Source organism: Psammomys obesus, unplaced genomic scaffold (genome assembly GCF_907164565.1).
Source record: "Psammomys obesus unplaced genomic scaffold, mPsaObe1.curated_primary_1811, whole genome shotgun sequence".
Lineage (NCBI taxonomy): Eukaryota > Metazoa > Chordata > Mammalia > Rodentia > Muridae > Psammomys > Psammomys obesus.
This window is the reverse complement of record NW_026592666.1, coordinates 13,092,983-13,120,000: the sequence shown is the minus strand read 5'-3', so window position 1 is coordinate 13,120,000 and position 27,018 is coordinate 13,092,983. Positions and strand designations below refer to the sequence as shown.

The 27,018-nt window shown below is 47.6% G+C and overlaps 2 protein-coding genes across 6 annotated transcripts in view; both read left to right on the top strand.

Annotated features, from left to right (window-relative positions):
- Positions 1-11,376, top strand: part of Brwd1 (bromodomain and WD repeat domain containing 1) — an 83,237-nt gene extending 71,861 nt beyond the window's left edge. For 2 of the 4 annotated variants that reach the window (XM_055614820.1, XM_055614819.1), the window contains exons 40-41: positions 239-1,093; positions 1,652-5,843. In XM_055614820.1, coding sequence (XP_055470795.1) covers positions 239-1,093; positions 1,652-2,805 — 2,009 coding nt within the window. In that variant the 3' untranslated portion in view covers positions 2,806-5,843. Of the gene's footprint in view, positions 1-238; positions 1,094-1,651; positions 5,844-11,059 lie in introns of those variants that run through there. The other 2 variants (XM_055614822.1, XM_055614821.1) reach the window with 2 other exon arrangements.
- Positions 11,377-13,386: 2,010 nt separating this feature from the next.
- Positions 13,387-24,589, top strand: Psmg1 (proteasome assembly chaperone 1). 2 transcript variants are annotated; one of them, XM_055615011.1, is made up of 7 exons: positions 13,387-13,585; positions 14,836-14,942; positions 16,232-16,383; positions 17,019-17,081; positions 20,752-20,950; positions 22,400-22,536; positions 24,398-24,589. In XM_055615011.1, exons 1-7 carry the CDS (start codon positions 13,449-13,451, stop codon positions 24,470-24,472), a joined length of 870 nt encoding a protein of 289 aa, XP_055470986.1. In that variant the 5' UTR covers positions 13,387-13,448; the 3' UTR covers positions 24,473-24,589. The 2 variants fall into 2 exon arrangements, with proteins under 2 accessions (XP_055470986.1, XP_055470987.1); XM_055615012.1 differs by lacking the exon at positions 14,836-14,942 and having other exon boundaries at positions 13,512-13,585.
- The last annotated feature ends 2,429 nt before the right edge of the window (positions 24,590-27,018 follow it).

The window sequence follows — 27,018 nt, the reverse complement described above, 5'->3', positions numbered from 1 at the left end:
GAGGGGTCTGGATTTAACTAACCATTGTCAGTTGACTTAATTGAATTCACCTGGATGTGATAAAATGTCAACACTCGAGAGTACTTTTATAGAAACATTTGAAAACTTAGTAGATGTGGTGTCCGAGTGGGAAACTGAGGCAGGAAATGAGGAAAGAGGCCAGCATGGCCTATACATGTAGCATGTATACATGTAGTACTAAGAAAAGCCTTACCTAATCCTGTCATTTTATTTCCAGGTTCTTTTTCTTTAGAAAATGGATGTGGCAGGAAAGCCACTCGGAAGAGAGTCTACTCAAGTGATTCTGATAACAATTCAGGGGAAACAGACGAGAATCTGAAGGGCAAGGCTGGAAGCAGCCGGAAAGTCCTCCGGAAATGTGCTGCTGTCGCCGCCAGCAAGATAAAGCTGATGAGCGATGCGGAGGAAGGCTCGAGCTCAGAAAGCCTCTGCTCTGCTCGGAAACTGCCACATCGCAACGCATCGGCTGTGGCCAGGAAGAAGTTGCTGCACGATGCTGATGATCAGAGCCTTAAGTCAGACACTGAAGACCTGAAGCAGCAGAATCCAGCACTGTTGGTGTCCAGTTCTCACACTGCCCAGGACAGTGTCAGTGACTCCGAGTCAGAAAGTGACTTGCAAGTGGCCCGGAAGAACTGGCATGCTGATGGCTGCACATCCCATACTGCAGCAACGTGCAAAGCAAAACTTCTTCCAGTAGAGTCGTCTGAGGAAGACTCTAGGGGCCACGAGTCAGATAACGGACCCAGCAGCCCTGCTGACCCTTCTGCCTCTGGGCAGAAGCTTGGGCCAGAGTGCATCTCTGAGGAAGCTGACTCAGAGCCAGGGAGTAGTACATTATGCAAGAATGTACATTTTTTCAAGAAAGCAAAGGTCTTGAGTGATTCAGAAGATTGTGAAGAACAAGGCAGAGAGAATAGGAGAGGTCACCAAGGAGAAGGAAGCCCAGGTTCTGAAACTCTGAAGACTGAAGCTGTTGTTTCACCCCAGTGTCTCTTGGGTGGTGGCTCTGAGACTGACATGGACTTCGATGTTGGTGCAGTGAAAGAGAAATCACACAGCAATACGGACGGTAATTCTAGACATTCCCCTGCTCACTGATTCACCCTTCCTCCCTTTTCCATCAGTAAGAGATTGTTGCCCTCCTGTAGGTTTCTTTTACCAGTTGCTTTCCTGGCCGTGTACTAGCCTGTTGTTCGGCCTTTCTGTTCTCACAGTTAGTGCGTAATCACCTTAGTCACTAACAGTCAGGCTTATCCCTAACTATTCCATTGAAGGATTTACTTTGAGTGTTGGTAATGGGCATCATATTAGAGAAAGTACTTGGGCACACCATGGTACTGATGCTGGAGAAGGAGAGAAGGTGGGACTAGTTTACTGGTAGTAATGATGGCAGCTGATGGAACAGTTTTGTTGAGCCTGCCTATTAATACTGTCCTTGGTGGGTTCGGGAGAGGTGCCAGGTCTGGGGGAGCGCTGGTGGGGAGTGACCACTGGAAAGGGCCAGCCCATTTCTTGTCATGTACCATACCTCACTGGGCTGGTAAGAAGTATGGACTTACATGGACTTAAACATTTTATTATTTCTTTAGAAATACTCACAGATTAAAAGAATACTCTTAATTTTTAGATTCTGTGTCACGAGAGAACGGACAAAGGAAAAAAGTTTCCCGGAAAAGGGTCTGTTCCAGTGACTCAGAAAGCAGTCTACACGTGATTAAGAAGTCACCCAAAGACAAAAGCAGTCTCTTGAGGCTCACTCGCAGTGCTAGTATGGCTACTGACAAACCCAAGCTCACAGGTGATGCAGAAGACTCAGAAAGTGTACGCACTCGTAGCAGGACAAGAAGGAAGAAGCCCATCCGACTTGCTTGTGCCACAGCAAATAAGAGACTGAGTGGCGATGAGAAACATGCACACTGTGAAGTGTCAGAAGAACTGCCTGCCTGCGTTAGAACGCTCCCTGAGCCTGAACCCCAGGGCAGTAAAAAAAATGCCAGGCAGACTGCACGTGCAGCCTTGGATTCTGAAGCGGATTCTAGTCTTGAGCACACAAAAACCATACAGAATAGGCAAACAGACAGTGTCTGCATAAGGCAGCCTCCTATAACCCGAAGCTGCTCTGCTGGCCCTTCTGAGGAGGATGCCAAGAACCGTACCCTAGAGAGTGAGGTTAGCTTGTCTTCTGAGTCAGTGTTGTCCCCAAAAGCTACTGTAGAGAATAACTTTGAAGAAGAACTGAGTTACGGGTTACGAAGGTGGAACGGCAGAAGACTTAGGACCTACGGGAAAGCCTCTTTCAGTAGGACAGCACAAGTTACTCCCAATGTTCAGGCACCGGCAGAGGGGGTCATGAAGAGGAGAGCGCGTCCTGAGCTAGACAGCGGGGAACTGCCGGGACAGGCGAGTTCAGGATGTGTGCCTGACTCCAGCCCCAAGTCATCAGATTTGGGGTCAGTGACTGAACCAGATAGTGACTGTCCTGAGAACACAAAGACCCAAAGGAAGAAGAGAAGGAAAGGGAAAGGAAAAGTGGTCAGAAAAGGTAAAAGCTTTACGTCTGACCTGTCTACGACTGCGAGACATCAAAGACAGAGTAAATGTCCTAGGTTAAGTGTGTGTGACAAAGACTGGGAGGATCTAGACTGTGCCAAAGCCACAAGGTTTGTTCGGCGCTCAAAAATAAAAACACGGAACCAGGGTAGGAGGACGGTGCGATACCACGATGGGGAAGATGACAGAAGCATAGAGAACGCATTAGAGCTCAGTGACGGCACCTTATGACCTTGGGAGCCAGTGTTTTCAGACAGACTGACTGGAATGTACCGGGAAAGCTGGCTTACAATTCAGGGAATATATTTATATTTTTCTATGAAAAGTTGTGAATGTGACTAAATCATGACTGTTATTTTTATTTGCACTTGCTGGCTTTTGAAGCAGCATTCAGCACAGGTGCCAAAATACACTTCATTTTGGGGGCAGTTCTACTTTGGCAGTATTGACTACAAGAGTTGGAGACATGTTAGACACTAGGCGACTTGGTTCTCCAGACCAGTGAGCATTATTGTAGTAGCAGTGTCAGGCAGTTTTCTCAATTTGTCCAGAGGTGGTAGTTCCTAAACCCCTGCCATGTAGTAGGAGAAAAATCCATGTGACCTTTGTTTACAGAATCTTGATAAATATTATGTGCATACTGACATTAGGATCATGGCAAGTGTAACCATGATTAGTAGGCAAGGCACCTACCACTTTTTTTTTGTTGTTTTGTTTTTAAATCCTTTTTCCCTGGAGACTTGAGCAGAAAACATTATACCCATATGTGGTCATTTTATTGACATGGCTTCCACTTTTCTGTCCAAATGCTTGTCTTTTTTTTTTTTTTTTAAGGCAAACCTGATGACTTTCATGTTTATAAACTTGAATTATAAAGTTCTGGTAGATTACTTTATATGCTTAAAGGCCTAAGTTGAGAGCATAGTCCTAGTGTTTCCTTTTAGATTGTTTACTGACAAATTGTTACTTGGTTTTTGTCCAAGATCCACTTTCCACTAAGATTCACCAAATTCTTGCTCTTCCATAATCGATCTTACTCTGAAACAGAGAAGTTTGTGTGCCTTAGAGTTAGGGAAAATGTTCTTTAATAAAAGTAAGTGCACAGGGCTAATGGTATTTCGGTTCTATGTAGATTTCCCTCTGTTAAGACTGCAGTTGTAAATTTATCTATGTAGGAAAATAGTTGAGTGTCATTCTCCATCCTTGAGCTTACTGCTGCCACATGCATCCTAAGCATCCCTTGCTTGGGAGAACTAAGTGTATCTTCATTAGTGACCTCTCGTGTAAGAAACTTATGTTTGGGGCACAATGATTTTTTTGAAATTCATTTGAAGTGAAACGTCACAGCATCCCAGGTGCCATAGCACACTTATTTTTGAGCAAGGTTCTTTGCGGGGTTATTTTTGGTCTACTGTAGGTAGCTCTTCCCAGTGGGGTTTTCTTTGAAAAACTTCCCATGAGTGAAGGGAATGTTAGCTTCCACACTTTGGAGTGCTGTTTGACCTTAGTTGTTTGGTTTCATGCACAGGTCACTCTTTCCTGTTTTCCTGAGGTGGCAAACAAACAAAAACATCTAAAGTTCTCCGTGCCTCTGCTCTGTTTTCTTGTGGGTTTGACATGGTAGGCATCTCTCTTCTGTGTTCTCATTCAAGAGCTAGGTGGTTTTGGACATCTCCAGCTATGATTGGCAGGTGCCTGTTTCTCCAGGATAAGAGCCCTCTCCCATCAAAGGGGGGGAGCTAAGATACTTTCTGTGGCTCTTCAGAGACAGATGTGAGGGACTGACTGTGGCAGTTAGCTTTGACTGTTGACCCAAAGTAAGTTTGCTTCCTGTTGTGTCCCTCAGGGTTATACCTCCATGTTTACCATTCTCTGCATAAAGGCACCAGAACCCATGACTGCACGGGAAGTGCACAGAGCGGTTCCCACTGGGGACTAAATTTTAACTGGGTCTTGATTGTCTAGTCAAACCGTACTCTCTGCCACAACCCCTTTGGTCCAGTTGTATATAGGCAGTATTTTGGTTTTAACAGAGTAGGTGCCATCAGAGTAGAAGTGGACCTGGTGACCTTGGGCGTGATCCACAGTGGCTCTCAACCTCTGAAGTCAAGATGTGGGCTCCTGAGGAAGCATTTTTTTTCCCCTTCCTTCCTTTTTGGTTATGGTGCTGTTTCTGACATTAACTTTGAATATGTGACACACTCCTAAGTACTTAAGGATGATTAATCAATAATAGTTAAAATGTTTACATTGAGCACTAGGTGTTTGAAATGCGCAGGGATTTAATGCACAAATGTACTTTAATGTTTAGGATCAGTCTGTGTTTTTGAGAGTTATAAGGTGAATGTGAACTGGTCCAGAACTAAGTGCTCTAGCTTCTGTTGCACTTGAAGTATTTAGTAGTATATATGTAAAAATAGCCTTTTCCCACTCTAGTTTTATATGTCCAAAGTCCTGTGATTTTTATTCATTTATAATTTTTTAAGGAAGTTTGAAGTATTCAGGTTTGGTTTTTTTCCCCTTCTTCTCTCTTTTTTCTTTTGCTTTTGAGAGTGTAATATACCAAGCATATTAAGAAATTTAAAACCATTTCCCCCCTATATCTTATTTTAAAAAGGTGTACTGACAATGTGTAGTAATTTATGAATAAAAATGTATCCCATTTCCAGGTAATTCCTAGGGTGGTCATTGCTGTGTGCTTTTAAAGTGGAAAACTGCTGATCAAATAATGTTTGAAGTTAGTGCGATCTTGGAAATTGTGGTGCAGAAGTCATGGTGAGCTGCTTAAGTTACACCAGCAAGGTCTCTTCTGTAATGGAGTTGCACCTGGAGGGGAAGGTGGTTTTGAAAAGTAAAATGTTCTAAAAAGCACTTCAAGACCTGGAAGAAGAATGCAGCAGGTTTATTAACAGGGCTCTGTAGTACCTGCAGACTACAGTGCAGATGGGTCTACACAGTGCCAGCAGACGGCTACACTACAGACGGGTCCCTGCAGTACCAGCAGAGGACTTTCCTGTCTACAGTAAGATGCATTGATAAGCCTTTGGCCTCACTGATCGCTTTTAGGGTGATGGTGGGTTCACACTACACTTCCAACCTTCTGTGGTAGTCTTTGTCCTCAATCCCTGTACTGTATGATAAAAAAATTGAATTGGATCTTAGTTTCTTCTGCCAGTACAAGTTGAATTTGATTGTGTCAACTGAAAAAAAAGACTTCTGAGGTTTGTAAATCAGTAGAATGCAAAACATTAAAGATGCATGTGATTGTTTCTGTTTTCCTTTCCACTCCATTGTATTGATTGTCCCAGGAACATCCATAGGCTCCAAACAGTCTTTGCTGTCTCCTTTAATGGTTGAGGTAGCCAGCTCCATTCTTTCATCAATATGAAGTCAGTGTGTTTCTGATACCTTACACTTACTACCAAGTCCTTGAGTGAGTTTTTCTCACTGTGCAGAAATCAGTTATTCCTCTAGCGTGCGGGACCTCTAGTATGCAGGAGTGTGAAGGAGCCTTGTGGAGCCTTGCTCCTGCTGGTGACTTCAGAAGTTAGAGCCTCAGTTTGGGTTGTGGAGAGCAGGGAGTAGTAAGCAGAAACCCTAATGAGCACCATAATGGTTGAAGTCCTGTGTCTACCCAGTGTTTAATATGTGGACCAACCCAAATCTGTTAAAGCCAGGGAAGAATGGGGCTATCTGCACTCTTAACTAGGTTAGTGACTATAAATCCTAATAATGTCACCAACAGAAGGACAGAAGAGTACAGAGAATATATAATGTTGAGGCTCTGTTGTCTTTTCTCACATCTTAACATTTTGAAATTCTTAAAAGTGTCCCTAAGGACACCTGGGAATTCTCAAAATTGAAGAGATTGGGGGGGGAAAAAACCTTGTATAACACTGATAGGAAAACTGCCTCCTTGCCTGGTGTCTTCTGAAGGATTGCCTTCGTGAATTTGTTGGCCAGTCCCAAAGCCCGTACCCTACAAACGCACTGCTGCCGCTGGCATAGTGTGAATAAGTGTGGCGCGGCCCCGGAGTTGTAACTGTAAGTGGCCTTATTGCTGTGCCTGCACCACGTGTGTGCCCTGCCCACAGAGGCCAGAAGAGGGAGGGTTATCAGATCCCCCGGACTGCAGTGTGTGCTGGGAATGAATCTAGCCAGTGCTGTTACCTGCTGAGCCATCTCTCCAGCCCTTTATTTTTTTGAGACCCAGTTGTCTCAGCAGAGTATGTAGCCCTGACTGGCCTGGAAGTCACAGGAATTCATTTGCCTTTGCCTCCCAAGTGCTGGGATTAAAGGCTGAGCTAGCACAGCAATCTCTCAAAGCCCTTGAGCTGACAAAGAAGTGGGTAACTAACTGTCCTTTTTTAAAGGGCTCAGCTGTAGACTGAGTGCTCTCTGGAACCTCCTTCCCTTATTCACACAAGGTAGTTTAGACATTTGTGTTTTCAGTGTTTCAAAAGTGGAAAGTATCTTTAATTTCTAAGTATAAGTATATCCTTGGATTTTGTGCTATGGTTCATCTGCAGTGCTCTGAGAAGTTGTTACAGGGCCTGTTACATGCCTAAGGTTCCAGTGGGCAAAGTTTTAAAAGTTTTCCCCCACATATTAAACAAAACCCCTCAGGGAAGCAGAGGTGGTGGATCTCTTGAGTTTGAGGCCAGCCTGGTCTACAAAGTCCAGATCAGCCAAGGCCTCACAGAGAAACCCTGTCTTGAAAAAACCAAACCCCTATAGTACATAAACTAAGGGCCTTGCTCATGGAAGGCCAAAATTTTTAACAAGTTAAAATCAAGTGAGAAATGTGGCTGCCACACTTCCAGCGAGCTAAAGAGTCTTTAAATACTCAGGTGCTTCCCTTGCAGCTCACCCAGATTTCTTGTCAGTGGTTCTTACCCTGAAGACAGCTCTGGCCAGCAGCATTACTAGTGTGAACCTGGGAATTGAAGTGACTGGGAAACCTTGTGCTTGAAACAGCCTCTGATTTTACTCGTGCTGACAGTTTGAAATGCTGGGACACTTCTGGGAAAATAACTTTCATCTTACTGACGAGGCACAGCTGAATAGTGAGCTAGGCTAGAATGGGACTGCCCAGCTGTGTTGGTCGTTGCAGCCACGGAACTGTTGAGTGATTCATGCAGTAGTTACAGGCCATCCATCATCGCTTGTCCTGCAGAAGATGCCACTGCACTGAGGAAGCCTTCCTACAGACCAGGAGGCAGGAACCTAGTCCCAGGTCACTCTGCCAGGATGTAGAGAAATGGCAGCTCACGGAATGTTACTGGAAGCTCCTGTTTTGGAAGGATGAAAAGAATACTTCTGGGGCTGGAGAGATAGCTCAGGTTATGAGCATCTGTGTCTGCTCTTGAGAGGTCTTGAGTTCAATTCCCAGCAACCACAGGGTGGTTCCCAACCCTGTGAGATCTGGTGCCCTCTTCTGTTGTGCAGGCACAACACTGTACACAACACAAATCCTAAAACACTTCTGAGAGTTGGGGGCTTCACCGCTCAGTTTCAGTGAAGTGCAGACAGGAGAGCAGTCTCCAGCTGCAGGTTCTGATTAGGGATGCTGGGGAGGCAGAAGTTTGTGGCTGTAGGCTGCTCACTCCACCAGCCCCACAGCTAGCAACAGTACCATAACATATACACATGAATGCAGGAAACAGCCGTTTTGGGTTGGACATTGACCAGATTAACATTTTCAAATGCTTCCACAGTAATGACTTTGGATTTAGGAAGTCAGTACATTTGGAATATGAATAAGCCTTGAAACATGGAGAAGAGGGAGTAATCTTTTGAGCCAGTACAGGCCTGTCCAAATCCAGTTTCTCTTTACTACAGACCATTTTATAGACTTCGGGCTACCACTCTAGTGAACCTGAGACTGCCTCAAGTGCTCTGAGGTGCACATTGGCAGCTTGTCACATTTGATTCGTAACTCCACAGCACCTTTCTTTAAACATTTATTATTCGTGTGTCAACAATGTGTGCGTGCACGGGGCATGATGTGGAGCTCATAGGATGGAGCATGGTCACTGTCCACCTTTGCATGGCCTGCACGGATGTCCCTCTAGCCTTCTGCAACAAGCCTTTGCCCACAAGGCCGTCTCGCCAGCCTGTTTTCTCTTGTCACGGTGCTCTCAGCAGTGTGGTCAGCACCAACACCTGAATTCACCCTTCCCCTTGTTCACCTCTGTTGACCGAGGGACTTTTATCTGGGGTTCCTGTAGATGGAATTCTGAACTTTCCCCTATGTATGGTATAAGTATTTGAAGTTCAAATCTACTTTAAAGGTCATTATTTAAAGTTTCCTCCTGAAGTTTATTAGCTTTTCCCCTTTCTTGATTGGAAATAAACACTAACAAAGTGTTTGTATTTTCCAGGTTCTTCCATCATACTTTAAATAACTACTGAAACAAAGTCATTTTCTTGTGAAGAGTTTTAGTTGTGATGGGTTTTTATCTAATACACAGTACTGGGAATGAACCAGCTGAGTTAATTTTCTTAGTATGCAAATGGATGTATTTATTTGGCAGATACTAGTAAAATCTTAATAGAGTGTGTGTTCCCCTTAATTTTGGTCTACTTTAAAAGTGCACTTTATAGCACGTTTATATCTGAGCATTTGCTCAACACAGATGTAATGTCCTTTGTGCATTCGGTATTAGTTGTTAGAGACACCAGCTTCTAACTTTCAATATCTAAGAAAGTCCTCTGAAGGTAAATAATCAAGACACTCCCTTCTCACAAAGTCCAGTTAAAGAGCATGCTCCTGGGGTTGTGTCAGCAGCCTGCTGAAAACCCTCGTATGTGAGGAAGTTTGGAGTTGCTGTGGCAAGTCTCCTGGAAGAGCTGGTGGATGTCTACTCTCCCCCATTCTCGCCCGACCGCAGCAGTCTGTGGGTGTGTATTCTGTAGCTAGGCACTCCACCGGAACGTTCTGTGCACCATGCACGCATGGTGCCTGTGGAGGCCAGAAAGCCACAGACTGAGCCGCCAGCTGGGTGTTGAGAACAGGCAGGCTGCTGGGAGAAAAGCTGTTGCTCCTAGCTGTGAGCCATCTTTCCAGCCCCAGAATGTAAAACTACCTCACCACCCTCCAGTTTGTGTGTAGCCCTGGATGTCATGGAACTTTGTAGACCACAGTGGCCTAGAGCTCAGAGATCTGCCTGCCTCTACCTCCTAAGTGCTGGGATTAAAAGTGTGCACCACCAGGCCTGGCACAAAACTTATTTATAGATGACACGGGGAAGCAGCAAAACCAAGTTTGCTTTATAGTAGCTGACCAAAAGGCTGAATTCTCCTGGGACTCAATAACAAAGACAATCATTGTTAAGACCACTAGATGCCTGTGTGTTACTTTAGGGTTTTACAGCCTGTGTATCAACACTGCCATCACATTCAAATTTTACTTTTCATGACTAAGACTAGTTATAAGAAATGCCCAAACTCCAGCTGATAGCAGATACTTCAGAGAAGTGCCATAGTACTTGAAATCTGAAGTGTCTTTGACTTTGAGACTTCTGCAAAAATAAAAGACTTAAGCTCTCCTGTCAGAGAACCTCTGCTCTCCAGCCATCCTTAAACTGCCCAGGTCTGTGAAAGGGAGTCTGCCATTTCAGTGGGCTTTCTGCCTAACTCGGGTTCAGAGAACTCTTCACACAAAACCATGCACTTCTCTAAAGGAATCCTTCCTTAAGCCCACGGAGTAGGTCCTACTGCATGTGATTTGCTAAGGGCCATACACACATTGGCAGAAGGGTGCTTCTGTGTCTGCCATAAACTAGTTCACAGGTTTGAGGTTCAGTTTTCCTAGTTGTGTCACGTGTTTTCTAAGATTGGACAGAAACTAAGGCCATAGAAAACTTTGTAGAGTCAGTGCAGTTGGCTTTTGTTACCAACTAAGCACTCTCAATACTTGAATAAAGGAAACACTGGGCTTGGAAGTATAACCTGAGGCTTCTTTCCGGGGGTCCAGGGAAGTTACTTCAGAGGTGCTATTAAATATCTCAAAAAACAGTTTAGAGGATTAGAAATAACTCACAGGGAGCACAGTTCTCTCTCCTCCTTTCCTCCCCCACCTTTCCTTTCCTCTCTGGAGAAGATGGGGTTTCTCTGTGTGTAGCACTGGCTATCCTGGAAGTCTGTAGACCAGGCTGGCCTCAAACTCACAGAGATCCACCTGTGTCTGTCTCTCCAGTGCTGGGATTAAAGGTGTGTGCTGCAGTCACCCAGCTGTCTCTCCAAATCGAGACATCTGAAAGCCCTTCTTAGAAGCTCTACGAGGCTAAGGGCATTCGCCTCACTCTTGCCAGCCGTTACTGCGGCGGCCCTGACAGGGCTGCAAATGGAAGTCATACACTTGCCAGGCCAGCTTTTAGATGTCCTCATGGCTAAGATCTGCTCAGGGCTGTTGCTGAGGAATGTGTGTCGTACAGTCTTGTACAGGCTTTTGTATTTACATGAATTTCCACTCGCTTTTCAGAATCTGTTCGTAAAGACAGAGAACCCAATACACAAATGAGGCCATGCATGCATGAGGATGCAGTGCAGATGCACAGTGACCCTCTCAAAGTCCCCCGCAGAGGTGCTGCTGTTGCTGCAAATAAAATAAAGATAATGAGTAATCTAAAAGAAATGGCCTCAGTACCCGACAATGTCCGGATTAGGAGGAACAGCAGAAAACTGCCCCATCGACACGCTTCTGCCGCAGCTAAGAAAAAGTTACGAGCGGTGATCTAGAGGATGGTGCACACACACACTCAAGAGAATGAAAAGGAGCTAGAAGAGAGTAGCAAAGTGCTTTCTCTTAGGCGGTTCAGATCCTGGAAAGAAAAACCCAGCCATGACTGAGGCAGAAAGGGTACCTGGAATGTCAGCACTTCAGTGCTGCAGCTGCAGTCCACTCCCAGCCCTAAGCCATCCCGGACCTTCTGAATACTTTTCTAAAGTCACTACTGTGGGTCAAGCGGGCGTCCTCCACTGCTCCAGTCAGTCCTCCACAGCACAGCACAGGGAGCTCCACGACGTGGTAGAAGCGGATTATGTAGTCAGGGGAGAAGGCAGAAGGGCCCACTTTCTGTAAAGCAAAGGCTTGACAGCGTGGCTCTTTAGAGAAGACAGGAAGTGTACGGGATCCGTGGGGAAACTGGTAAGCTGTCCACATTTGACCTGGATGCTAATTTTAATGGTTTACCCTCACAGTCTGAAACTCGGCCACTTCCAAAGGACATGCCAGTAAGCCAACTGAATTTTAACTGGGTCTAATTTCTGTAATGCACAAAAAGAACTGGGGCCATCAATGCTGGGATGTTACTGGCTTTTTAAGAGGACTGTTGGAAAAACAATGTCTTCCTTATAGCACTGGAACTCATACTGAGTGCTAATCACCTGGTATGATCAATTCAGGGAATATAGTTTTCTAAGAAAGCTCTGAATGTGATGCTTGTACATTTTCCCCCCAATGTAGCAGCAAAAATGAAGAGGCCTGACTTGTAACAAGTCAGAAAATAGAATAAGAGCTAGTCATCTCTTTAGGGAATGCAGTTAAATCCTATTTCTTACGTTTCTCTACTGCACCTTAAAAGTTAGAAATTTGAGCACTGCAAGCTCATTCCAGTCTGACCAACAAGGCAGTGTCAGGAGTCTGGCCTCCATTGTGGCTTCTGCCAGTGTTACGCCTCTGGTCACTGTGGTACAAATGCTCTGCCTTCAGAGAGTGAGTTTGTTGTTCATGGCTATTTGTTGACATTAAGGTCACCAGAAGTGAGCTGTGAATGTGCTGTAACATGTCTGTAATGTCTGTAACATGTCATTGAAGAAACGTGTCAATGGTTTGTTTTTCCAATTAAAAACGCTGTAACTATTAGACATAATTTGCATGTGTGTAAATCAAAAAAAAAAAAAAAAAAAAAAAAAAGGGAACCCGTGTACTTTTTCATTAGCAGTAATTCACATTTCCCACTTACATGTATGGCCAAAGTGGCTAGAGTACTTGAGAAACCTGTTTGTGGTTAAATGCCTGCTTAAAAACAAAGACACGAGTCAGAATGTTCTAACCTACAGTGTGTGTCCTCTGTTCTTTTTTGTACCTTAACTTGAGATGGATAATCTTCAGTGTCTTGCTACTAGCGCAGCCAAGAAACAGAAGAATTCCTAGTGAACTATTAGGTGCATGGGGTTTTTGCTTCTTGAGCTTTAATGAAATGCTTAAATGTTCATTCCCAAATGTCATAGACATTACTTACTGGACAATTATATCCTCAAGAAATGCCATAGGCAATTGCCATAGGCAACACCCCCTATCTCCTCACAAGTCAATCCAGAGTGTGTTTTCGCTAAGGAACCAGTTCCTTGTCCCCTCTTGGTTATCTGCTTCTCTTGTGCGAGCAGCATGAGGTGGAGCTCCGTCTTCCAGCACCCAAACTAAACCAGAAAATACTGTATACGAGTGACAAATGGCCAAGCTTTAAAAACGCCTTGCCTTGCCTTGCCTTCTGTCTGGATCCGCTTGGCAGTCATCAGACGCCATCTGTGTTTCCTCCAGCGGGTGGGTCCCGCCACGCGTGCCGGGGTGGGCGGGGTGGAGCGGAGCGCACCGGAGGGCGGCCAGGCCCGCCGGGCGGGAAGGCTGACTCGCCAGCCGCCCCTCTACTCCAGGCCGCGGTCCTCCTCAGGCCCAGGCTGTCTCCGACCGGACGTCCGGCGGCGGACCGGAAGCTTGCGGGCCTCCGCCGCGGAGGACCTAGGGCGGGGCCTTGCTCGGAACCGAGATGGGGGCGTGGCCAGGAGGGCGAGACGGCCCGCGAAGAGGTTCCGGGGCGCGGCCGGAGCGGGTGCGCAGGCGCCGTCCGGCGGCGCGGCGCCGAGGGGCCATGGCGGCCACGTTCTTCGGCGAGGTGGTGAAAGCTCCGTGCAGGGCTGGGACGGAGGAGGAGGAAGAGGAGGAGGAGCAGAGCAGGCGAGACACGCCGGAGGACCGGGAGGTGCGGCGGCAGCTGGCGCGGAAGAGGTCAGGCTCCGGGGAGGCCTCCCCGCCGGGCGCGCGGCGCGGCGTCGGGGAGCCTGCGAGCGCTCTGCGTTCACGCCGCGGCCCCGACTCCCTCGCGAAGTCCCGGGGAAGCTTGGCCTCCACCCTCGACTTCTGTGTCATGTGTCAGCGGCAAGCTGTGTCCTTCCAAACTGCTCCTCACACAGACATGAGCCCCGCCGGCCCTCGGCCAGGGTTTTGCCGCTCTCTTCCCCCGGGAGTCCCCAGGCACGCCACACCTTCCCGAGCATGCCGTCTTGACGCGTGTTCGTCTGGTTTGTGTTGATGGTGTGGGTCAGGTGGAGGTTGGGTGCCCCCTGGCTTTTCCGCCTCCTTTTGGAGGAGTCGGTCCTCGAACCCAGCTCTCACGTTTCCGCCCCCCTGGCTGGCCCCCGACCGTCGGGATTCTCTGGTTTCCCAGTCGCCGGGTCTGGGCTCAGGACCTGTGTCGTCATGCTTAGCAGCTTAGCACCTTCTCTGCCCTAAGTGTCCTAGTAAGTGTTCAGCATTCTGGTCCACAGTCAAAGGCACCTAGATTTTTTTCAGATACGGTATTTTTCGGTGGTTTGTGTCAACTACCAACACTTTCGGCAGCTCATTTTGTTTATGGCAGCCCCCTCTCGTTTTCTCACTCTTCCTGAGAGCCCTGATTTGACCGATGGTGTCCTGCAGTCATTAATGTCTATGCTCCTTGCCTACTTTGCCACAACTAAATGTTTGAGCATTGTTTGGAGTCTTGGTCACATTCAGCATTTTGCTGGCAGGAGTGTTTGAAGTGCCTTTAGTCTGTTCTTGCACTCTGTCCGGATCGCAGGGGTGCTGGGATGTGTCTGTCGGGTCAGTATGAAACTTGTTAGCAGTCGTTTCAGGCGCTGGTTGGATCTGGCATTGAGCAGTCATTGCTTGAGTCTGCTGTATTTTAAGAAGAGAGAGCGCGCATTTTACCCATTCATAAGAGCACTGAGGACACTGACTCCTCTCTAATACCACCTGTTCAACAGTTATCCATATCTTGTACCACCCACCTGTTTATTCATCCATTCCTGTATGTATGTATATGTAGCATCTGCCTGTTATCTGTCCATAGCGATAACATGTCTACCATCCATCTTGTCTGGCTGGCCTCCATCTCTTTGTACATCCATCTCTGTATAGCATCAACCTGTCACCCTTCTCTTACAGTGTGATAGTAGTTGTAGTGACATTTGTTTACTTTTGTCTCTTGCTGTTAGGGAGGTTCGGCTTCTCCAAAGACAGACAAAAGCATCTCTTGAGGTTGCACTGCTAGAAAAACATCCTTGCTCCAAGTTTATAATTGCTGTAGGAAATAATGCAGCAGGTAAGTGCCTCGCCAAGACTACACACCCCATTGCAAGAGAGGACCTGGAGATCATTTGTTTCCACAGAAGGTCACAGCAGGCCATGGGCTTGTGGCTCAGGTTATGGACAAGACCTTGGGTTTGATTCCCGGTACCACGTGACCCTGGGCATGGTGTGATCCCAGCACTCAGGAGGCAGAGGCAGTAGGCAGGAACGTGAAGAAGTTCAAGGCCAAGCTGGTTTTCATGAAGCTCTGTCTTAAAAAGTCACAGTAGATTTAGTTCAAGTAAGGGAGATGCCTGCTCTTTCCATCTTTGTAATAAACATTAAAAAAAAAATGAGATTTGAAGGAAATGTTCTCAGCTTCAGAGTTACAGTGCAAGGCCCTATTTTCCAGTCTGTTGTGATGTCCATGAATCTAGCAATAATTGCAAGTATTTTTAAATGCTTCAGTTCTAAGGTCTTTGCGTGCGTTTGTTGATCTGGGAAGTTTAAGGCAGAACATGTGAGTTTAGTTGGAACAGTGTGTGTGTCTACATGTGGAGACCTTTGTGATTTCAACGGGTTTATGGACTCTGGTTAAGAGCCCTTGCCCTGTAAGTTTGCTCTGCTTAGAGAGTGTGTAAGCAGTAAGTAGCTTTCGCCTGTTATGTGAAGGTCTGCTGGGTAATTGCTTTAGAAGAGTGTTACATTGTGACCCTGTGCAAGATCTGTGGGCAAGTCTGTCTTTCCAGTTCTGCTTATGATACTGTGTAGAACTGCACTCCTCAGTCTCAAATTTTCTATGCTTCAAAGTAGTCCAATTATATGGTCTTTAAATTTTTTTTTTAATATATTTTTAAAAAGAAATTTAAGCCAGGTACGGTAGGACATGCCTGTAATCCCAGCACTTGGGAGGCAGAGGCAGATGAATCTCTGTGAGTTCAAGGCCAGCCTGGTCTACAGAGTTGAGTTCCAGGATAGTCAGGGCTACACAGAGAAACCCTGTCTTGAAAAACAAAAACAACAAAATTTGATTATGTGTAGATATATATGTGTGGGTTTGCTCAGGAATATAGATGTCTGAGACCTGGAACTCCAGACAGTTGTGAGTCACCAGGGCTGGGTGCTGGGACCCACACTCTGAGACACGAGAGCAGTCCTCAGTCTGAAATGCTGGACCGTCTCTGCAGCCCCCGAGTGGATGTCTGGAGTGACTGTTTTAGCTCTAAGTTCAGGGTGACTGAGTTTACTTTTGAGTATGAAGTACAGTTTGCATAGACAGACACTGATTTATGTTAACCTTTTTTTTTTTTTTTTTTCCTGCAGCGTTTTTGTCATCATTTGTTATGAATTCAGGCGTCTGGGAAGAAGTTGGTTGTGCTAAGCTCTGGAATGAATGGTGCAGAACTACAGACACTGTCCATCTGTCCCCTGCAGATGCTTTCTGTGTGTTTTATCAGCTGAAATCAGATCCCTCGGTATGTGGGACTTGACTTTATATTCTTGAGACACAGTAATTTAGGCATGAGCCCTAGATGGTAAACATTGCAGGCTCTCATAGGCAGGGTTCTCCTTTGCTGCTCAGTGTATTCTTTGTCTTGATATTTATTTCTGATGGTCTAAGTTTTAGGCCTAACTTAAATGTTAGAGTCAGCAAAATGAGGAAGCTGCTGTGTTACCGTGTATTGCTGTAGCAGATGCCCGAGACAGTCAGCTTACAGAGAGAGAAGGTTGGCTTTCAGCCTGCAAATTCTCAAGTTCCAGTGCATGCCCTGGGCAGACCCTTTGCTTGTAGGGCTGCGGGGCTCGGGAGAGGGGAGCTGTGGGCGGGACTGCTGGGCAGCATGGCTGAATACAGGGCCAGGGCGCAAAGAGAGGACGAGGAGGAGGTGAGTGCCACATTTGATTATGTGTATAGGTATATGTGTGGGTTTGCTCTTTCAAGAACACAGTGCCTATAACCTGGAGGCTCTTGGTGCCTGGAGTGAGCACATGGGCCTTTGGGGTTGTGGCTGCCTAGAGCAATGCCAGTCACTGGTATCTACATGCGTTTATGTGATGTCAGGCCAGTGTCCCTGCACTTGGCTTGAGAACTCTGAAATTCCTCTTGCAGGTCTTTCTCTGTCAGTGTAGTTGCTACATTGCTGAGGACCAGCAGTTCCAGTGGCTGGAGAAGGTAAGCTGGAGAAAGCCTGACTCGCCATGCGGCTGTGTGTGCTGTGTTTAGGGGACTGGGGTCTTGTCACTGATTTGCAGTCAGATGTTAGACAGGGATAGTTTGCTTCCTTAAGAAAACATTGTAGGAGCATGTTACAGAGTATTAAAAAAGAATGTCTGTAGCCAGGTGATGGTGGCGCACGCCTTTAAGCCCAGCTCTCAGAAGGCAGAGTCAGGTGGATCTCTTGTGAGTTGGAGGCCAGCCTGGTGTATAGAGTGAGTTCCAGGAGAGCCAGGGCTGCACAGAGAAACCCCGTCTTCAAAAACAAAACCAGCCAACCAAACAAACCAGAGTTGTTGAAAATGAGCAGCAGGGTGCTGGCCATCGTGCCCAGGCTGCACAGTGGTGAGGGCACAGGCATGTGGCACAAATGGGGAGCAGCAGGCGGCTTCTGAGGGCCGTTCACTGCCAGATTCCAGGGCCACGCGTTCTCAGCTGTCGGTGTGCTTACAAGTCCGTATTTTGAAAAGTGAACTCCAGGACCTTAGAAAAACGACGATTTGGTCAGGTGCCATTACGTATTGAATATGCTTTCTCCACAATGTTCCAGACTAGAAATGTGATAGTTCATATTTTTAAAAAAGTTGTGGAATATTTGCGTATGCAGAGTGACATGTCTCAGGGGTAAGACTCAAGTTTAAACACAAGCTCATGCTTTATATATAGCTTGAACAAATTTCCTAACAGTTTGAATTTGTGAAGTCAAGTCCCATGGTATGAGATTGCCGCCTGGGCGCGAAGGCTTTGGAGCTGGGTTGTGAATGCCCACTGTGCGCGCACTTCAGCGCACGTGCCCTGCTGCACTGCTGCTGTGCGCTTCTAGCAGCAGAGATGCAGGCTCAGTGCAGACAGTGCAGCAGCAGGCCGGCCGCCGGCGCGCCCACCGCAGCCTTCAGCAGCCTCCTGCCTGTGACAGACGCTAAAATGAAACGGGCTGGAAATGAGAGTTTTGCTGTGCACCTGTTTTAAAGCAGTTAGCCTTAAAAACGAACTGTGTGGAATGATCAGCGTGCCACACAGAAGGGATGAGTGGTGGGCATGTAGGTGATGCCTGTCTTTGCTTATGTGCACTGAGGCCCCATGGCGTATGTTTGGGGGGAGGGAAAAGTGTCTCGTTTCAATTTTAATCTTGTTGTTTTGTTTTCACGAGACAAGGTTTCTCTGTGTAGCTCTGGCAGTCCTGGAATCAGTATACACCAGGCTGGCCTTGAACTCAAGAGATCCACCTGCCTCTGTCTCCTGAGCGCTGGGACCATAGGTGTGCGCCATCGCGCCTGGCTTAACTTTACTTTTAAATTATGCAGGGTGGGGCTGGAGGGATGACTTAGAGGTCAAGCGCACTGGCTGCTCTTCCAGAGGTCCTGAGTTCAATTCCCAGCAACCACATGGCAGCTCACAGCCATCCATAATGAGATCTGGTGTCCTTTTCTGTCATGCGGGTGTACACACATAAATAAATCTTAAAGAAAATTCTGTAAAAATTATATAGAATGATAGTTATATTAAAATATTGCCCTTATACTATAGAAAAAAAGAGTACATTTGAGACTTGAAGAGATAGAAAAGGGCATTTTTAAATAAAAATAATTTATGTGCATGAGTGTTTTACCTGCATATATTATATACACGTACGTATATATATTAATATATATACACCATGTATATGCCTGGTGCCCGTTATGGTCAGAAGAGGGCATCGGATCCCCTTGAACTGTAGTCCTTGGTAGTTGTGAGCTGCCATCTAGGTCCTGGGGACCAAACCCAGGTCTTCTGCAAGAGCAACAAGTGTTCTGAGCCTCTTAGCTATCTCTCCAGTACTCAGATTATACATTCTTAAAGCAAAATATTTCTTTTTATATTTTAATTTAATTTTATTTTATTTGAGCTTTTTTGAGATTCTTGCTCAGCAGCTCAGGTTGACCTTGAACCTAAAATTCTTGTGCTTCACCCTCTTCAGTGCTGAGATTATAGGCATTTGCTACCATGTAAGGGTTAAAGCAGAGGGTTGTTTTGTTTTGTTTTGTTTTCCTGAGACAGGGCTTCTCTGTATAGCCCTGGCTGTCCTGGAACTTGTTTTGTGGACCAGGCTGGCCTCGAACTCATGCTGTCACTGCCTGGCTAAAGCAGAGCTTTTTAATCAACACTGTTCTCCTTAGGCATATTTTTTGAGAACCCCTGCAGTGTTAGTGACAGCCAAATCCTCATAGTGACACACAGCCTGACAGTCATCAGGTACTATGGGTTCAGACTGGATTACTACAGGAGGAAGTGAAATTGCGCTGTGAGTTTTCTTAAATGGATGTACCCAGTGACTAGCTCGCAAGCGCTAACCTTTTTTTTAGTATTTATTTACAGGCTCTGCCACAGTGAAATTAATCGTGTAAATCATTTATGGTACCTGTTACAAAGCTTTTGGTTTTCCTATTGTTGGCACAAGCCATTTTCTTTCCTTTTCTTTTTGAGGCAGGGTTTCTCTGTGTACCCTTGACTGCCCTGGACTCACTTCGTAGATCAGGCTGGCCTTGAACTCAGAGATCTGCCTGCCTCTGTCTCTCTGAGAGCTGGGATTGCAGGTGTGCACCACCATGCCCAGCCTAGCCATATTCTTATTTCATAAAATATTTCAAACAAGTTAGACACGGTGGCACACACTCGTATTCATCACTTTTGCTGTTATGAAAAAATACATCAACAAAACGAAGAGGAAAAAGTTGTTTAATTTTGGCTTATACTTCCAGAGGGACAGAGTCTGTTCTGATGGAGAATTCATGGCAGCAGACAGGGATGGCTCAGAGGTTAAGAGCACTCACTGGCTGCTCTTTTAGGGATTCTAAGTTCAATTCCCAGCACCCCACATGGTGGCTCACAACATCTGTAATGAGATCTGGCACCCTCTTCTGACATGCAGGTGTACAGACAGAGAGCACACTCATGCATAAAGTACGTAAATAGATAAATCTCAAAAAAAAAAAAAAAGAAAGCCAGGCAACTGCTCTTATTCCTACTTAAGCACTTGGCAGCCAGAGGCAGGCTGATCTCTGTGACTTCAAGGCTAGCCTGGTCTACAAAGCCAGTTCCAGAAAAGCCAGGGCTGTTAAGAGAAATTCTGTCTTGAAAAAACAAAAAAGGTTTTTTTTAAATTGTTGTTTTCACTGTTTTTTGGTTTGCTTTTTTTTTTTTTTTTTGGCCATGAATTTAAGTAAAAGATATAAGGAGCCTTGCTGACCTGTCAGAGTCACACTTTGCAGTTGGACTTTGAGATTCAGAGTGATTAAGACTTAGCTCCTGTTGTGGTAACGCTGACATTGAGCTCTGTAGGCTGATTCGCGGGTAGCAGGGGAGAAGGTGTTGAGTGTGCTCTGTGACGTAGGGTGGCAGTCATGGCCACTGTTGTTCTTTGGGCCCGTGGTCCATGCTGTTGTAATCACGTGGATGCTGGGCACTGCCATCCTCCGTTCAGAGACAAGACAGTGACTTGGAATATTGAGTAGCTAGCCCTCAGAGCCATGGTCGCGGGCTTCTCAAGCCCGCCTGCAGCGTGAAGTGTCGCTGCCCGTTGGGCTGAGTCACCAGAGCAGCGTTCCTGGTGAGGGAAAGGAAGTTTAACGTAGAATCCGTGTTCTCTTAGGTTTTTGGCTCCCGACCCAGGAAGAAGATGCAGGTAACGGTTCTCACGTGCCGCCATGTCACAGAGTATAAGACCTCTGCGTCTACCAGCAGCCTTCCTTCTCCGTTCCTCAGAGCCCTAAAAACCCAGAAGTTCAGAGATCCTGTGTGTTGCCCGCTGCTGGAGCAGCCGAACATCGTGCATGACCTGCCTGCAGCAGGTGAGCCGTGCGCTGGGACCTGCCCCAGGCTGTAGATGACTGTTGCTAGGGCGGGCCTCTGAAGTGGGCTCTCAGTGACCCCGGCACAGCTCAGGGCTGTCGGCTCTCTGTCTGTGTGCGTGTGAGGGAGCTCAGGTTCACTTCCGAGTCCCGGACTGCAGCTTCGACAGCAGCTGAGGTTCTCCGTTCCGAGTCCACAGTGTCAGTGGAGCCCAGTGTTATATGTGGGTTGCTGGGATGTGACCCTTGGCAATGTTAATTATCAAAGTAGAAAGTTTGGAATATCGAAGCTTGGTTGTTACTCTTGAAATTTTTATCGTACCTTTTCTGTTGTTTTTTTTTTAAAGATTTATTTATTTTATTATATATACAATGTTCTGCCTGCATGTGTGCCTGAATGCCAGAAGAGGGCACCAGATCTCATTATAGATGGTTGTGAGCCACCATGCCGTTGCTGGGAATTAAACTCAGGACCTCTGGAAAAGCAAACAGTGCTCTTAACCTCTGAGCCATCTCTCCAGCCCTACCTCTTACTTCTGTTGTGACACTGTCGTTACCCAGCAGAAGTGGCTTATGGGATGAAGGGTTCTTCTGCTTACAGCTGAAGGGGACACGTTCCATCATGGTGGGGAAAGCTGGCAGCAGGGGCTGAGCTGCTGGCCGCATTGCTTCGCTGTCAGGAAGGGGAGTAAGGTGAAGGCTCGTGCTCTGTGCCCTCTCCTTTCTACAGTGGGCCTGCACACCTCAGTCAGCCTCATCTGGGTAGCGCTCAGACGTGTCAGGGTCTTGTTTCCTGCGCAGTTCTAGGCCCTGTCAGGTTGACACGGAAGATCATCACACTGCCTTTGACACCCATTATGCCAGGAGAGATTGTTTGTTTTCAGTGCTTAGTGTTCCACGGTGTCTACTTGTTTTTTGTTAAATGAATTTGAAGCATAATGCTTTGCTTTTTGAGTTACAGTTACTTGTGGAAGGAAAGTAGTGTTAGTTCACAGTTTTCATTATAGAGTACTCTTTGCATGTGCCTCCTTAAAAAGGACAATGTTGTAATACTTCAGTTCTTAAAATTATGACAGGATGGCCAGAAAATGCAAAAGCTAATATTTATAAAACCTTAGGAAGAGTTGGTTTTGAAAGATTAGGGCAGCATGGCAGTAGGGGCCTTGATGAAAAGAGGCCAAAAGCCGACTTAAAACAGCTTTTATTTAAAAGTGTAATTTAAAAGTCATGTCACACTGCTGGGTGTGCTGGCACACACCTTTAATCCCAGCACTTGGGAGGCAGAGGCAGGCAGATCTCTGGGAATTTGAGGCCAGCCTGGTTTACAGAGCAGGTTCCAGGACAGCCAGGGCAACACAGAGAAACCCTGTCTCAAAAAACAAAGAAACAATCCAAAACAGTTAAAAAACAGTTAGAAAACAAGCATTGTTTTTCCTTTGTGTGTTGCAGTTCTGAGCTACTGTCAAGTGTGGAAAGTCCCCGCGGTCCTGTATCTGTGCTACACTGATGTGATGAAGCTGGACCTGGTCACGGTTGAAGCCTTTAAGCCTGTGCTTTCTTCCTGTATGTTGGAATGCTTGGTGAAGGTAAGCAGCGAGATTGCTGCAGTGACCGAAAGATGGCCGTGCTGCAGGCCAGCATCTGCCTAGGTGGCACACACGGGGCTCTTGACACCGCTGCCCCATGGTTTCTGTGCTGCGGCAGCTGTGTGCTCCTGAGTGTGGGTTCGTGGACTGCTCTGACACTCGAGTGTCCCTGTGGGTAGATGTCATTGCTTGAGAGCTTCCTGCAGCCCGTTAGCTCGGAAGTTGGTAGTTTATCTTTTAAAGATTGATTTGTTATTTTGTTTGTGTGTGTGCCTGTGAGCGCCTATGTGCACCACAGGCGTGCAGTGCCTGTTGGCTCCTTGGGAACTGCAGTCACAGATGCTGTGAGCCCAGCTGTGGCTGGGAATGAAGCAGGTCCTCTCCTGGGAGGGAGGGCTCAGCTGCTGGCCCTCTCTCCCCCTGAGGCACTTCAGGTTTAGCTTCTCTGTTGGGGGGCTTGCGTGGCTACCCCGCCATGTCCCTCAGGCAGGAGGCACTGTGTGTCTCACGATGGAGGTGTTCTCAGGAACACCAGGACTTGGCGGATCAGGCTGGAATAAACTTAGCTGAAGTCACCTCTCAACGGTCCCGCTTTGCCCTCAGGGTGGTGGCTTGTGGCAGGTGAGATGGTGCTCTGGAGAGTGTTTTCATACGTCTGAGGTAGCCTTCCTCCACGCTGCGCAGGCCAGCCTCTCCCAAGTGTTGGTATTAGAGTGCCTGCCACCATGACCTGCTGAGTACTGTTCTCTTTTAACAAAAAATGAGCTCAGTGTGTGGAGGGGCACAGGGTGTGGGGATGAGGTATAGGTCAGCGGTGTGTGTGTGTGGGTTGAGGTGTAGCTCATCAGTGTGTGGGGGGGGGATGGGTGTGTGTGGGGGGGGAGGTACAGATCAGCGGTCAGTGTCTTCCTCTTCTTTACCTTGTTCTCTGAAACCCGGAGCTTGTGGGTTTGGCCAGGCTGTGAGGCCCAGCGTCCTCAGCACTGGGATTTCTGGTGCTTGAGAGTATGCTGGCTTGTACACAGGCTCTGAGACCTCACCTCAGCCTCGTGTCCTCAGGACACTTGGACTGAGCAGTCCATTGCCTCAGTGCCACACCTTCAAGACTGAGCACAGCGGACCTGAGCTGGTACTCGGTTTGTGGTTGTGGGTAAGGGACATCTTGGGACCTTGCTGTGGCCTCCCCTGGCAGCTCCACAGACAGGAGGGGCATGGCTCGAGGGCAGCTCACTTGGAGGGAGCAAGCAGTCAACCCAGGAAAGACGCCTGAGAAAGTGTGACTTCAGAAGATGGGGTGTTAGTGGGGAGGAGTGGGCAGTAGGTAAGGAGAACATAAGCCACTGTGTTAGGGTGGTAGCGTGGTGTGAGAGATGTGTGCTGATGGTGTGTGTGTGTGTGTGTGTTAAGGGCATGTGTTATAGTTTGGTTCTGGCTGCTGTGATGAAATACTCTGACAAAGAGCAGCTTTGGGAAGAAAGGATTTACTTAGCCTCTGCTTCTGGGCCACCCCTCCCTGAGGGGGTTAGAGCAGGCCCAGAGGCCAGGGCTGGAGGGTGGGCACCTCTCACAGGCTTCTTTATGCAGCCCGGGTGCACGAGCCCCGAAGGGGTGCTACCCACAGTGGGCTGCGCCCTGCTGCATCAGTTCTCAGTCAGGACAGCCCCTCAGACAGGCCCACAGTCCTGGGCAGGCCTGCAGCTGAAACTTCCTTCTCAGCTGACTGAGGTGTGTCAAGCTGGCCAGGCCAGTGACCGTCTCCTTTTCACTAGACGAGGTGAAGGGCAGGGTGTGCCTGCTGCCAGGCTCCTGTGTGTCAGTGTCGGGACAGGAGCGTGTTCAGTGACTCCTTCTTTCTTCCTAGAACATCCCTGAAAGCCGAGAAATACTGAAGAAATTGATGACCACAAATGAGATTCAAAGCAACATTTACACGTGACCCCAGCGGTGGGGAGCCATGGCCACGGCCTCCTGTTTCAAGGGGCAGTCACTGTTTGTACTTTATTCTGGGTTGTGGGTATTGTGAGGGTGATAAACAATAAAAGTGTAAAAATTATTAGAACTTTGTTTTGTTAATGATGGTATGTCTACAGCTGAAATACTAATGAGCCAGTCATTTTTTTGTCACCTGTGAGATGGGCTACTTTTTGGTCATTTCCTTTTAAAAATATTTTTAAACATATGAGTATCTCAACTGTGTGTATGTCTGTGGACTGTGTGTGCAGTGTCCACAGAGGCCAGAATAGAGTGTCAGATACCCTGGAGTTACGGGTAGTTGTGAGCCACTGTATGGGTGCTGGGAACTGAACTCCTGTCTTCTGCAATAGCAGCCAGTGCTTTGGCGCTGAGTCTTCTCCAGCCTCTTCCTTCCTTCCTTTCAGAATCGATGCAGATGTTTGAAAGGCTGCAGACGTCGGCAGGTGTATCAGTGTTGAACAGTGCAGGTAGGTCCAACAGATCAGCAGGTGTGGAAGCTGGTTTCTGGGTAGGGACATCTGGGAGATCCTGTAGGTGCTGAGCTAACAAGGCAAGACTTACTGTGCTTGAAGTGAAACATGGAGAATGCTGTAGATGACTTAAAAAGTTGGGTCTAACAATGCTTATTGTTAGCTCTGTAATTACGGTGGTGTTCTCTAACCGGCTGTTAGAGACAGCAAAGACAGACCCCTGAGAGGTTTTACAACAGCCTTATTTCACCCCAAGCCCCATCCCATGACATCTGCTCCAGTAATTTCCATCCGGGCTGCCTCCCATCCAGAATTCCATAAACACCTGCTAATGTTCTTCATCCGGGCTGCTTCCTCCATCCACGCCGATCTATCTGGCCATGCTCCTCTCCGTGGTAACCCATGGTGGTTCTCTGCTTCCTTCCTCTTCCTGGACCTGTCTTTCCTTCCCAAGATCCTCCTGTCCTCAGAGCACTCACAGCTTAGCCTGGTCTACCTCGTTTCTGCCCATGCCAGGTGTAAGCCCTTAATCAGCCAATCAGATAACTGACGAGCATTCCTTATCATCACGTGGGTTACAGAGCTAGTTAAACGTTCATAACAAAGCCCATGGCACCAGGTAACCAGACCTCAAGGCACTGAATCAGCATCTGGAAACAGACCTTCCTCCATCAGAGAAATATGTGTCCCCTCTTCAGTCTGTGCAGCTGACAGATGTCCTCTCAGCCAGTGCAGCTGACAGGTGTGTCCTCCTCAGTCTGTGCAGCTGACAGATGTGTCCCCTCAGCCAGTGCAGCTGACAGATGTGTCCTCCTCAGTCTGTGCAGCTGACAGATGTGTCCCCTCAGCCAGTGCAGCTGACAGGTGTGTCCTCCTCAGTCTGTGCAGCTGACAGGTGTGTCCCCTCAGCCAGTGCAGCTGACAGGTGTGTCCTCCTCAGCCAGTGCAGCTGACAGATGTGTCCTCTTCAGCCAGTGCAGCTGACAGGTGTGTCCCCTCTTCAGCCAGTGCAGCTGACAGGTGTGTCCCCTCAGCCAGTGCAGCTGACAGATGTGTCCCCTCCTCAGTCTGTGCAGCTGACAGGTGTGTCCTCCTCAGTCTGTGCAGCTGACAGGTGTGTCCTCCTCAGCCAGTGCAGCTGACAGGTGTGTCCTCCTCAGCCAGTGCAGCTGACAGGTGTGTCCTCCTCAGCCAGTGCAGCTGACAGATGTGTCCCCTCCTCAGTCTGTGCAGCTGACAGGTGTGTCCCCTCAGCCAGTGCAGCTGACAGGTGTGTCCTCAGTCTGTGCAGCTGACAGATGTGTCCTCCTCAGCCAGTGCAGCTGACAGATGTGTCCTCCTCAGTCTGTGCAGCTGACAGATGTGTCCTCAGTCTGTGCAGCTGACAGGTGTGTCCCCTCCTCAGTCTGTGCAGCTGACAGGTGTGTCCTCTTCAGCCAGTGCAGCTGACAGGTGTGTCCTCTTCTCAGCCAGTGACAGGTGTGTCACTGTATAGCCCTGGCTGTCCTGGAACTCACTCTGTAGGCCAGGCTGGTAATCAGAGGTGATCTCAGCAGAGACCTTGAATACTCACGTGGATTCAGAGGTTCATTCTGGGATAGCAGCTGGTCTTGTTGGAAATTGGTTTGATGTATGGTCTGGCCTCAAGATCTGGTCACACCTGTTCTTGTTGTGTAAACCTGCTGACATATATCTGATTGGTTGATTCAACAGCCTATACCTGGGCAGGGCAGAATGGGGTAGCCGTGGCTAAAATTTCCAGGCTTGGGGAGGACAGAAGAATCACAGAGACAGACCAACAGGAAGAGAGGAGGGAGGACCCAGTGTGGAGAAGGAATGACGTGGGCCAGGAGGAAGGACTGGAATAACAGCGTGAGAAGTCCCAGATGAAGAACACAAGCAAGTGCCATGGGATTATGGATGGAAGGTGGACCAGATGAGGGTTAAGGCGGATGGCATTGGATGGGGGCTGGGAGATGAGATGGATGGTGAGGATACTGAGACAGCGCAGGGGAAATATCTGCCCGGCCCAAGGAAA